This window comes from Rissa tridactyla, chromosome 4 (assembly GCF_028500815.1).
Source record: "Rissa tridactyla isolate bRisTri1 chromosome 4, bRisTri1.patW.cur.20221130, whole genome shotgun sequence".
Classification (NCBI taxonomy): Eukaryota; Metazoa; Chordata; class Aves; order Charadriiformes; family Laridae; genus Rissa; species Rissa tridactyla.
This window is the reverse complement of record NC_071469.1, coordinates 58,849,402-58,863,045: the sequence shown is the minus strand read 5'-3', so window position 1 is coordinate 58,863,045 and position 13,644 is coordinate 58,849,402. Positions and strand designations below refer to the sequence as shown.

Below are 13,644 nucleotides of genomic sequence, written 5' to 3'. Positions count from 1 at the left end.
AGAAATTGCCTCAAACACAACTACTTTCCTCTTTAAATATTGTTCTTCCTGCCCGATGAGAATGGGAGCTGGTGGCGTAAGCGAAACATTCCTGTAGCAAAAGCCAGGAGCAGCCCAAGTCCCTTCCAGGTTAGAAACGCTGCCTTGTGGCGAAGAAGGAATTAGCTGGTCCTCAATCGAATGCTTTTGCACAGGCTAGAGCCTTTTGTGAAGGTTCCTAATGTGAGCTCAGTTTGACCTCCATATTTTCAAGGTGCATTGTCTCATCTGCTGTGGGAAAATAGCAAAAAATAGGAAAAAAAAAGAAAACAAAAAGAAATAAGAATTGGTCTGTTGTGCTTTTGCCTGGATTTGAGAATGTCATCAACCTTTGGGCCTTTTGCTGAAGTATTCTGACAGTAGAAAAAATACTGACTACTCCATTTTCTACACAGGGTCAACATTACGAAGAGGAAAAACGGGCTTTGAGCCATGAAATAATTGCACTTAATAATCACTTAATAGAGGCCAAGGTGACAATAGATAAGTTGTCAGAAGACAATGTAAGTATTTAATTATGGTTACATCTTGAGATTATATTCAGAAATGAAGTATGCCATACGCTTTCCATGGAATTATAGAATAATTTCTTACTGTTCACATAAAATGTAACTTGCCACGTCGACGGTTAATTCATGTTTGATGTTCCCATCATTCTGTAAATTCAGCTCTCCTTAAGCTATGGGGTTGGGGTGAAACTTTTCATTGATTTTTTTTTCCTTACGTCTAACCTAAAACTGATAAAAAAATTAATTCTAAGAAGTGGCAATATTCCCATAATGATTTTGCCGTGGGTTTCAGTCTGGTACAGCAAACTGGTGGAAGCACATGCTCAGAGCTATCAGGTGAACACATGTATGGAGGAAGGATTTTAGGCACGGTGTAGAGCACTACATTTCCTGCAGTCCCTCTGATCCTTCAGTCCTTGCTCACTGAAACAGGATGCCCAGCACAAGTGAGCTCGGCTAGCAGAAGGTAGGATTGACCCAACCTGGTCACTCAGATCATTGCAGGGAGCGGGAGCCAGGTTTTCCCCAGCTGTGGCTCATGTGTAACAATTTACCTGTCCCTGTGTGGAACGAAACAAGGAACATCTCTGGCGATGGTCACCCTGCATCTCATTAAACACTGCTGAAAACCGGCCTGTGTACTGCAGCTGGCAACCAAGCTCATGAAAACCTTCCAGGGACAAACCTAAAAAGACAGTAAAGAAAGGAAGACTGCAGGCATTTAGTTCATTATTCTGCCATTCCTTAGACACTTAATAAAAAAATTCATCTACAGAAGCCATGTTTCCCTGAGCACTTATTTTTTAGCATCTTGCATTCAATCTTCCCATATTTCATAAGACCTCTTAATCATAGTAGGGAGCATTTGATCCCATTAATATGCCTGTTGATGTGAATTGTGCCGATGCAATTAATAGCTTTCCAACGGAAACAAAGAGTTCACAATCTGACCCTTTACTTCTATAGAAATTGTGCTGAAACAACAGTTACTTCATAACCCTAATAGCTGTAACTAACAGAACATGGTAGATGCAATGGGCTACATTGATGTTTCAGAAGTACAGGTATACTTCCAGACTAATTCAGCTAAAATCAGTGGAGTTAATTCCAGTTTTAAAATGGGGAGGGGCGGAAATTGTAAAACTCTCCCAGTCAGTATTCATGCATTTACACCTCTTCATGGGGTCAGGTTTGAGCCCGCATTTGAAGAAGTGTTTTCAATATTCCAAGTTTTAAAAAGGCAGCTCAGCCTCTACTGGAGTACTGAGTGCTCTTCTTCCAAGAATTATTCTGAACTATTCTGAACATTAGGGTATGGTCCAGAAGCCCCAAATAACAGTACCACTTATTCATACCTGAGGTTAATTCACAGACAAAATCCTGCCCTTAGTTATGTAGCACCACTAATGAAAGTAAAGGTTAATTTCCAAATTTTAACGTAAAGAACTATGAAACAAACCATTAATATTATACCTAATAAGTAGAAACGGTGTTAAACTGAAGAATCCTAGATGGGGAGAACATGTTTTTGTTTTGCCAGTATTTCTTCCTTTGATTACATTTCCCCTTACTCTTCTGACAGATACGTAAAATGATGCTTTTGACGCAAGAAGATGTTTTAGACTATGGAAAACACGTTTGGCATTAACTGCTGATTGTTGTTCTAGTTGCCACAGATGTGGCTAGTTTCTGTTCAGATAAACATTAAAGGACAGAAAGTCCCTGCAGTCGCACGGCATGTCCCAGCATGTTGAGGACAAGGTACACGTGGCACGTTCAGCTTGCATGTAATTTTTCTGTAGTAATTTTTAAAGCTGCTAAAAATAAAGTGTCAGAAATGCTTTTTGTACTCTCCATGACAACCGCTTCACAGAAACAGAGCCTCACAGCTTTTGAAGAAAGGATTAGATTTTGGAGTGATTTCATTTTTCTGTGCCCGGTGGTGCCATACGGGACTTGGAGTACACTGTGCAGCAATATATTATGTGTTTAACGTGCATGTAACATGCCAGAATCGCATACACATGCAACAGATTCTGCTTCTAAATTGAATTCTTGGATTCCTACTGTTTGCATCTCTTTTCGGGAATAAAAATAGTGTGTACTGATGTCAAATTTAAGACCTACATAAATGAATGTATCTCCCCAGTACATTTAAGGCAGAAGTGTCACGTATGAAAATATTACAAACCAAGACTATCTAAAGGCCCTTGAATGCGTAGATATAATGAACTAATGATGATAGGAGAAATCCATTTACTACCCCTGTGCCTCACAGACTCCCAAGAACACCTCGTTGCACCTGTTATTGAACAATACCTTTAAAATGGTATTTCAAAACAGAGGGAATTTCCACCTTTCCTTTTCACAGAAAATTTCTTTGTCAGTTTTTAAAAGAACAAGTGGAACAGTAAACATCTTCACGCAATAAAGTGGTAACATTTCAGTATTCAACACAGTTTCTCTACAAACGTTTTCTGCTTTTTACAGGTTAACAGTGCCTAGTGTCCGTGGATACCTTTATGCTTTGTCTATATCTCATCTATGCACACCTATAAAGAAAACCTCTGAAGCCAACTTTGTTTTTAATGGCACCCAGATCAGGAGAAGCAACACACAACTCTTACCTCCAGGGACCCAAAGATACTGGTTGAAGGATACAGTTACAGTCGCGTGTGCTAAATTAAATTTAGATGAGGGGCAAATCTATGTACTGAATTTTCCCATTAAATAGGCTGTGGGAGCCATTCAATACAAAAATAGTGTAAGCAAGCGGCTTGTTTAGATTCTCCTTTTCCCTGCATGGAATTCTCATGGTAATTTCTTACCCAGCAAAAATACCCTGTTCTGCAGCATCAAATATTTGCAGTGAGATGTAATATATTTGTGTAGCTGCATTCCACAAGATATGAAAGGAGCCAGGAACCAGCAACAAAGTTTTGTAAGGAAGCAAAGGCCTTCTTTTTAAAAAACAATACAATGTATATTTCTGCAATGAATTTCTCCCACAGTCTCGTAAGATCATTTAAACATTTTCTTAAGTAGTATCTTAGTGCTGATCTGCATAACACTCAGTAGAAATTGCCTGTTCTTAATTTTCTTTTTGCTTAAAAGATCATGTTTATTTTAGCCTTCATAGCATCACGCATGTTAGCAGTATAAAGTCCAGTTCCTAATGGTAAGTACCCGTCTTTTGAAATGCAGATTACTGTTCTGTAGTAATAGTTCTCAAAATTTTCTTTCTAGTAATTTTATCAGCCCGCACGGAGCAAAAGGACTGTGCAAGAAACACGGACTCTTAGTGTATTTAAAAGTTAAAGTATGCTCCAAATTTTCCCAAAGTCAATTTTTAAAGGATTGCTGAGGCGTGGGAGAAAGGCTGAAAGCCACAAGCTATTTGCAAACTTTAAAAAAACAAGCTATTTTTTGTTTTTCTAGGAGCTCTATAGGAAGGACTGCAATTTAGCTGCTCAGTTGCTCCAGTGCAGCAAGAATTACGACAGGGCACATAAGCTTTCGGAGGTAACGTGACCGAACTTGGTGAATATTCAAAGAAATAAATATTTTACGGAAAACAGGTTATTTTACATGTATCAATTCCAGAACTTGTTTGCCCTTAAGGCTTTGATTTCCACATCTCCTCCCCCCATCTTTAAGCAGCAGGAGGCTTATGCACCATTCTGCGCGGCTGAGGGAGGTGCTGACAAAATCACAGCTATTGATGGAACTTGGAGGTACTCTCTTCCCCAAAACCTCTGCCATCAGGTAGAACGTGCCTAGTGCTGATCCCGTGGAAAATAAAGGTTTTAGCAAAACCAAAGTGCTGAGAACTCTAGGCTGCAAAATGCTGGGGGGGAGGGGGCAGGGAGAGCAGGGAAATGACAGGCATCAGAGATTCTGATAGAATCAATTTTCCTCCTGAAGCTATTTTCCAGTCCAGCTAATTTCTAAACCTGAATTTTTAAATGGACTGACAGAAAAAATATCTTTTTCTAAAGCAACCAGAGCACCGAATGATTGATTTCCAAGGTGTAAACTTTAATTAATAGTCCTTGCTTCCAAGGAAACTAGGCTTGAGAAACAGTCTCCTTAAAGGGGAGGCAAATATTATCTTAGTGAACAAGACTGTGCAGGCCCTACACAAAGCAATAGCGCCTTCCTCATGTGTATTGCTTCAGTGAAGGTCATGGAGAAAAGCCTTCCCTTCATCAATCCCATCAGCTTAATGTCTGTCCGCCCCCCCCAAAATGGTCTCTCTTGTGCAATTCTGTGATGGAGCGATGCCAAATCGAATGTGGAATGTATAAACCATTTCTAAGCCAGTAGGCTGCTTCATAGCACCAAACAATCCTGGTAAATAAGGACAGAACAAGACCCTTCTGTCAAATGGGCAATGATTTTCTGGAACTGAGATGGAACTTCCAAATTAAGCATTATCCTGGTCCTGTTATTTTTTCCTAGTAACTGACTTCCCTCAGCAATTCATGTCCAGGAGTTATCATGACATTACTCACACTTGAAAGCACCCTACATGTTAGCAAGAATTAGGACCTTAAAAGTACTTAGTGGTTCACTTGCAGAAAACTATCGCAAATGTGGGATCTCCCCACAATTTCCCAGACTGTCATAAATGCAACTAAATGCAAAGTCTCCACTCATAAGTCCAAGTATTTATTAATTTAGCAAGTGTGAATGTGCTGTCACAGCCAATAAATTCCTTACAAATGCGAATGTTGCCTGATAAAGTATTGTATATTATCCAGAAGCCTAAACTATAGTACCGTATAGTAATGTGACAGCAATATCATTTTAGTAATTCCAGTTTCCAGTGCAATGCCCAGAAAATAATGTTCTTTTTCTTACTGCGTTTCATAATACAAGTAGTGTATATCAAATAGATCAAATCGTGTTAGAGGATATAAAAATAATAACAGCTGTCCCATAAGCAGTTTCACGTTAAACGAACTGTATTTCTTTTCCTCATTTCTGTGGCAATTTATGGCAGCCCTATTTTCCAACCCATTTATTCAATCTTTGTTGCATCTGTACCTACTATGACTAATATTGCTGTCTGCCAGCAGATTGGCAATATCATACTCTTTATTTCCAATGGAAGACATATGAGATAATTAACAACATAATGATTAATTCAAAATATACTGGAAGGTCTGTTGGTTGAAAAAACACTCATCCTACTCCACATTAACAAGAATGCCATTTCACAACATGCCACATTTTGAATACATTGAGTTTTGGGGATTAAACCAACTTTACAAACTTCCCAGTGATGCTGAAAGAGGAGCTCCGTATCTTATATGTTGGGAGATCATTACAAGGAGCAGGCAGCTAAAATTTCTCTTGCCTAGAATGGGAGTGGGGAGGGGGGAACCCCTTCAGTATTTGTAGGGTTCTCTCATCTAGAGAAACAAAGTCAAGGAGGGAGTGCAATTGTTAGGGCTATAGGAGTAACCACTGATTATGTGATAAAGAGAAACTTCATTTCTAGTTACAAAAAGAAAGCGCTGAGTAAATCAGAGTTCAGCCAAGCATTCAGGGGCTAAATTCTTCAGTGGTGTAAATCAACATGGATATCAAAGGAGATATCACAGTCACAAACTCAAACCTTAGTCCTGAACATGAGTTCTTTTGATTTCCAGTAAGAAATACTGAGAGACGACCATCATGCGGCACTCTCATATCACTGTCTGATCATTGATAGACATCTGACACGAGGAATGCAAATGAAACCTGACTGGTGGGCATGCTTGGTGGTACCTGTGTAGGCATTACCTGCCAGGCTTTTGAGCCGCACCAAGGAATGCGGGCTCTCAGTCTCTTTTGGTCCACACCATAGAATGGCAGGTGGAACCACCATCCACAGAGCTGATCCAGACTTCTGCAAAAACTATATGATCTCTGACGCGTAGCAGACATATTGATTAATTCTGGCTAATCTGTCACAGGAATCATAATGTAAATTCAGGCCTTCGCTCATATTTCTGCCGGTGTGGCAAGAAACTAGAAAAGCAGTCAGGTAGTGGCTGCTGGAAGAGGGGAGCATGTCCAGGCTTATACGGATGGTGGATCTGCCAAGCAGTGTCCCAGTGCAGGGCCAAGGTAGCTGCTGCGATTTGCTTTTTCCCAGCACAGGAACACTCCTGTCACAGCAGTCAGTCCGTTGCTTTAAGTGTCAGTGAAACCAACTTCCCCGCCTCTTCAAACAGCATTGTTCATCAAATGCCACGCTGAAGGGCAGGAGCCAATTTGGCACCGTGCTGGAGGCAAGAGGAGCTTAAAGGAAGGCAAAAGGACAGAATAGGTCTGATCTCTTCCTCCTCTTTCCTCACCCCAGCAGAGACCTCCGCACCCCCCCACACTCCAACTGCAAATCGCAGCCGTGCGTGCAGTCTGGAAAGTGTTGCTGTAGGCTGTAATTCCCTACCCACCTTTTTAAGATCACTGTTTGCTACATTCTTTACATCATTCCCATTCAACCTGAATGAACTTGGAAGGAACCGTTTCAGTTTCACCCTGTTTTCCACGAGGGGAAGCAGATTAAGATTTCCAAATGCTAATAAATGAAAGGCATTTGATTATGTTTGTTTTCAGAAATGCACCAAAAGGTTGTGTTAGTCAAAGAACCATGCGCAGTGAGCTATGCAATGTCATAAACAGCACTCATTTATCAATGTTGTATAAGCCCAAGCAGACACCAGTACTGACGTGCACCCTTTTCTCCTGTCCCCTTTGCCATGTCTTTATGTTACAGTTGCCATCTGACTTTCAGGAAAGAGTCAGCATCCACCTGGAAAAACACGGGTGCAGCCTTTCTGTCCCCTTGTGCCACACATCTTACGCTGATACCATACCCACTTGCGTCATTGCCAAAGTACTGGAAAAACCAGACCCGAACAGCTTGTCTTCACACTTGTCAAGCCCATCTACAAGGGATCTCAATTTTCAGGACTCTGCTGGAAAACTCGGACAAAGGCCCCAGTACAAGTCGGACATCTACTGCAGCGACACCGCCCTTTACTGCCCTGAGGAGAGGAGGAGGGAGAGGAGGCAGAGTGTGGACACGCAAGTGAAAGACGTGGGGTTCCTGAGGTCCCAGAACTCCACGGACAGCACCGTCGAAGAAGACGGTTTCCATTCCAGCTTCTCTCACGAAGCTTTCCCAGAGTACATTACCTCTCTGCCGACCTCCAGCTCCTATTCCAGCTTCAGCGTCACATCCGAGGAGAAGGAGAACGCCCAAGCCAACACGCTGACAGCCTCTCAGCAAGCGATCTACATGAGCAACCGAGATGAACTGTTTGAAAGAAAGTCACCTGCAGGTTATGAGCATCAGGGAAGTCCTAGGTTTGCCAAGTCCAAACCCGCGCAGCACATGGAGCTTGCCGACGACAACGAGAACTCGCCCACTTTTACTAGGACTCTGCCTCCTTATGCAAACGAACCTTTTCATTTCTCAGCCATAACACCACAGCAGGCTTTAGCCAATCAGAAAATGAGGAACGAGTGCAGGAGCACCCACCTTTCAGAAGAAGACCTGCCTGGGCGATGGAGGCAATTGAGCGTGGAGGACATTGGGGCGTACTCTTACAGGAACGCTGGCAGGCTGTCGCCCTGTAGTTTTTCCGAGCAGTACTACAGCAGCCCAATTAAGAAGGGAGACAGTCGAACAAGCCCCATCTATGCTAGCTACAAAGCAGATAGCTGCTCAGAGGGAGACGATATCTGCCAAAGCAGGCTTGTGGATTCTTGCTTCCTGAGAACAGACAGTGGCCTGAATATTGACATCAGCACTAGCTGTAAACAGGACAAATTGCCTGCTTACAAAACAAAAGAACCAAGAGACCAAAAAAACGAAAGGATCACCGTCCAGTTATGCAGTAGCAAAAACATCGAAAATAGCCCAGTATTGAAAAGAGAATACGTGGACGTGAGCCCCAACAGCTCAGCAGAGTCCCTCAACCAGAGTTCAATGGAGGCTTCAGAAATCCACCAGTCTTCCATGGAGCAAGGAAGCCATTCGGGTGTTCACAGCAAACAGCAGCAGTTTCAGCGGACTGGGAGTACTGGTTTGAGTCGGAAGGACAGCCTTACAAAAGCACAATTATACGGAACCCTTCTGAACTAGGCATCTTCCAAAACGGCAATAAGACAACAAACAAAAGGAAACAAACAGCATTTGATACTTCTAGCGAACAACAAGGTTCTAAGGAACAGGATTATTATAAAATATATATTCATAATGGTACTATAAGTTTAAAACAAAATCTCTTCAAAAATGTTATACAGCACTTTTCACTTAACATCCTTTCCACGTGGGAGACCGTCCCCTCCCCTCTTTTATAAACCTGAAATATTTTTATAAACAAAACGGTATTTATTAGACTATCCTAAGCTATTTGAGCAGAATTCTTTTCCCTTCAAGCAGGTTTCTTATTTATTTTTTGTGCATGAGGCCATCTGTGCCTAAACTCTTGGAGGAAAAGGGTAAAATCATGACGGCGGTGATCAAAAATAAATCCACCTGATAAAATACCATAAAATGTCATGTGAAAAAAAAAAAAACACAACAAACAAGAACAGTGAATTTGAAGAAGTATATTTTTTAACAAGAATGGAATTGTATCTTAAGTTATTTCATACAAATGTATTTATGAGTGACTAATGTATGCACAAAGTGATACTAATATTTTGTTCTTTAATCCACTGTGTTTCTGCTTTCCTATTTTTCCTTGTATACTACCTCAAAATTAATTGAGGGTTTCTTTGTCACATTTTCTGTAGGCTTGCATTTATATTGTCTAAAATGCATGCAGTGTCATAATTAATACTGTATTTTGCATTACTTAATAAAAGACACCAGTGGAGATATTTTGGGGTGGGTTTTTTTCCTTCGTTAAAACATACCCTGGACAATAGAACGTGGGATTGCTCTGGGTGGCATCAGTCCAGCAAAAGTTAATGAGCAAAGCTCCTGGTTTAGATTGCTTTCTACAGGAGTCTGCCTTTCTCTGTAAGATCCAGAGCACTGGTTCTCAGTCCGCGGTCCCTGGGTGCGGAAGGAAAGCTTCTCATCAGCCTGTGAAAAGAAAACAAGGAAAACAAACTGTTTATCCACAGGCTTGAATTCACTGGGCAGGGCTCTGCGCACTGAAAAGAAAATCTTGAGAACCTGTGATTTAAGCTCCTCCTCCGTTACGCACATACTTGACACAACCTTTTAGGTCTTTAGGACTGTTACCTTCCACAGTTGCCCTTTTTTCATATGTAGCTTGGTATTTCTAGCAAAGAGATTTTTCTAAAGCTTAAGGGAAATCTGGCCTTGCATAGCCTATGGGAATTTCACCCCTGTCTCTAAGAAGCCATGGTTTTACCTGTAGTTTTTACATTTCCTTAGAGTTTTCTGTTTCTCACCATTTCACCACTAAGGAGTGTACAACTTGGACAGCAACAGAAGGGAAAGAGCAAAAGGAGAAGAGGAGAAAAACAAAAAGGAGAGAAAGGGAAATCCTGTGTATTTCCTTCCTGGCTTCAATATTGCTGCTTAGGGGCAGGCAGAATACAGCAAAAAATATTCAATAATTCTTTTAAGTTGTGTTCATTGAACACATATCCTATACTTGAAATAGTCTTATCAGCTCATGCATGGGGAAAGAGTGCAATGCGTGGTAGTAATCAGTGAGATCACTGTGGAAGTCTAAGATATAGGTCCTTATAAGGCTAAAATAATGACCTACCATTCAATACCTATTAAAAAAATATATATATATTTTCTGCTGACTCTCCAAAAGCAGTCACCTGGCAAGTAACTGTGAACCAGAACTGCTCATTTCCCACATAAGCATCTTAAATCACGAGGCCACAGATTCAATGCATTTGGCATCAACAATTCTCACGGCTTTCTGTATTCTTCATGGATAATATAAAAAATTTGACTGTTATTGATGTGTGCAAGGACTTGCTGTGCTGTTTTGAAGATCTGGCATACAGTCCCTACAGCACCTCCGAGGTTTGTAGCCGCACTGTGAAGAACAATGGTAGCTAATATCACACAGGTAAGGTGCAACGTAACACTATAAACCGAAGCTGATTTCAGTACAAAAGCTATAACACACCCTGTGCTTTTATGTTCCCCAACTTGCTCACAGTGAGTGTGAGTGGCAGGTCATGCCACAAATAATTCCGTGAAGTCCATAAAAACCACATAGAATAAAGTTCCCCAAGGCCAACTGCTTCTTACGGCAGGATCTGACCTACAGTGAGTAGACTCTAACACTGAGATAGAAAAACACTAAGATAGAAAACAGATGTGAAGAAATCTCACTGTTGACTCATTCAGGGATATAAAATTTAGACAATCTCTAAGGCAAGACATTCATTTCTCTGGGCAATGAATACAAGGATTTGTATGCAAGAAGTGAAAATTAACTGTTATTTCACCAAAAAAAGAGTAAGCTATGGAACAATAAATCGTGACATTTATGAACTGGAACACGGTATCAGACTAATCCTTTTATAATATCATTCATTATTGGACACTAAGCTGCTATTTTGGCAATTACACAAAATTAAGTTTCTGCTAGATATTATATATCTGATTATTTAATATCCTGTTTTATTATGTCCTTTCATACTACTGCAGTTTCAAAGTCTGCTTCTGTGCTTCACTTGACTCTTTTTCCCAGCTTATGTGTACTAATATGCAGATCGAAACCAGCCAATTAGTACTGGGTTTTCCTTGTAAAATAGCCTATAACCCTGTAACATTTTTCTGTAACGAACTACGTTACAGAACAATATGTAACCCTGTAATGAATTTCAAATGAATCAATAAAAATGGCTAGAAAAGTTATTTAACGTCAATTTTAATTTCTGCTTAATCAGAAAAACTGACAGTACATTTGCAAATTTTCTATGAACGTGAGGGGAAAAAAAAGTTTCAATAATTCGCTGGAATTTTCTCAGGTTTACAGGTTTAACCATGGTTTGGTTTAATTTTTCAAAAGACCTTTGAAAGGTTGTAATAAAATATTCCTTCTTTTTTTGGCACATTCAGTTTTGATTTTGTGAGACAACTACAGAGTTAGACCTGAGGCATAAGACCAGAAAGATACTAAGTGTTTTCACACTTGATTTACATTTTCTTTGCGGTTATGTTTTAATTTTTTCCTTACCTTCAGTTTTCACACTGGGAGAAAAATCATCAAAAAAAGTCCTGTCACGTAGAAGATTTTTGGAGTATGTCACTGGCGATCTTTAAAAGGGATTTTCTTCCTTTGGTCTCTCCAGACTTACTGCAGTGCTCTGTGACTTTAGGAGGGCTCTGTTGTGCCACCAGACAACATGTTTGGCCCGAGTGCAGATTTAGTAGTCACTGAGGTTTTAGGAGATTGAACCTGGTTAAAAATAGACGGAGTAGGAGAGGGTAGAAGAGCAAATCAATAATATCTTGTTCAGGAGAAGATACGCTTTGACCCAGGTGAAAGGGGTGGTAGACACGTCTGCCGCAGCATTCCTGAGAGCACTTACCCTCTGTAGGACATTTCTGGTGGAGGGCAGCATCTCAAACATTGTCCTCAGAACAGGTTACTTCCGTTTTTCATTCAAGCGGGTGTGGTTTGATGAACTTGACTCTACTCTTACGTTCATTTAATAAGTGACTCCAGAAATGCAAAACGACAGATCTTCAGCCAAAGAAAAGTGCTGCCGACACCTGCGCTCCAGTGGCCCGGAATTTGCCTCAAAATAACTTTTCCCAAGAACATAAACGCCAAATTTTCTCTTAGGCATTATAAAAATGCCAAGGTGTCTCCATGTAGCCGCAAAACCTCACCCATCCAAGTGATATCTGAAGTAGTCAGATTCTGCACGCAGGGTTTGTGGGTACCTATAGCAGGATTTTTGCTTTCATTAATTATTTAATTTGCCATGGGGAAGAACAGAGAGGGTGCGGAAAAGAAGTGACAAGTCCTCAACAGTGCAGTGAAGCAGAAGATGAGAAATGTCATTTTAATGAATGAAAACTGAAAGCAAAATGTACATGACACAGAACACTGATCAGGGAAAAACAAAGGGGGCTGAAAGAGATCAGAGTGAGGCATATGAAATTACAAATTAAAGGAAATAAGAATAGAAAAAAAGATACCGGGGAAAGAGGATACAATTCACTAGGAACAACGATGCATAAGTATTATGAAATCATGAAAAGCCAAGACATTTTTTGAGATGTGAAATTAGTTTTCTCACTCCAAATTAAGACTAAAAACAAGCCCAAAATCTCAATAATTTTGATTAACACATATCACTTTCTTTGAAACCTTTTGGACGTCTAGAAATAGCTAAAATTTCAAAGTTTCAATCATGGCAAGCCACAAAATAGGTAGTTTTCAATTCAACAGTTTCTAACTTCTCCTCCCAAACTAGAAAATTTATCAAACTAATCCTTTCCCCTTCCAGCACTTTTAATTAAAAAGAGTTTCCACTCCAACATCTGTCACAGAGCATGATTATACAGCTACTTAGATTAATTTCCCCTTGTTTAATTCTAAAATACTAATTGACATCCTTTGGACTTTCCTATAAAATTCTTATCCCCCATTCATGTTTACAACCTTGTAATCCTTACAGACTATTATGGTATCTGTCCTTAAATATTGCTTAAATTGTGCAGTCATAGCCCTCTCGGTTTCTCCTGAGTTTTTCCACACTCCCTTCAGGAATTTAGCGGTTTCTAATTCTTTTCAAGGAACACCCTCCTCACCTTTCTACTGCTGAACACCAGAATATTTTCATATGAACACTGAGATGTTCAAACCCACTGTACAAGAAAGCAGTACAAGGAAAGGAGGGGACTAGGCAGACTAGAGCAACTGCACGTGTGATGCTCCCAGCACTGAAATCCTCAATAAACGTAGGTAGTTGGTCAGAGACATCCACAAGAAAAGCCTTACTCAAACAAAATGTATTGTCATATAGGCAAATGTAAAGGTTTGCATTTTGATGCAAAGAATACCAGTCCGTGTTTCTAGACTGGGAGTTTGTCTCCTGGAAATCAGCGCATTTGAAAAGCAAGTATTTTTCA

The 13,644-nt window shown here is 40.3% G+C and overlaps 1 protein-coding gene across 1 annotated transcript in view; it reads left to right on the top strand.

Annotated features, from left to right (window-relative positions):
• BEGAIN (brain enriched guanylate kinase associated) overlaps positions 1-8,691 on the top strand; it is a 152,741-nt gene extending 144,050 nt beyond the window's left edge. The window contains exons 7-9 of the mRNA XM_054199961.1: positions 435-542; positions 3,987-4,070; positions 7,318-8,691. Coding sequence (XP_054055936.1) covers positions 435-542; positions 3,987-4,070; positions 7,318-8,691 — 1,566 coding nt within the window. The remainder of the gene's footprint in view (positions 1-434; positions 543-3,986; positions 4,071-7,317) is intronic.
• The last annotated feature ends 4,953 nt before the right edge of the window (positions 8,692-13,644 follow it).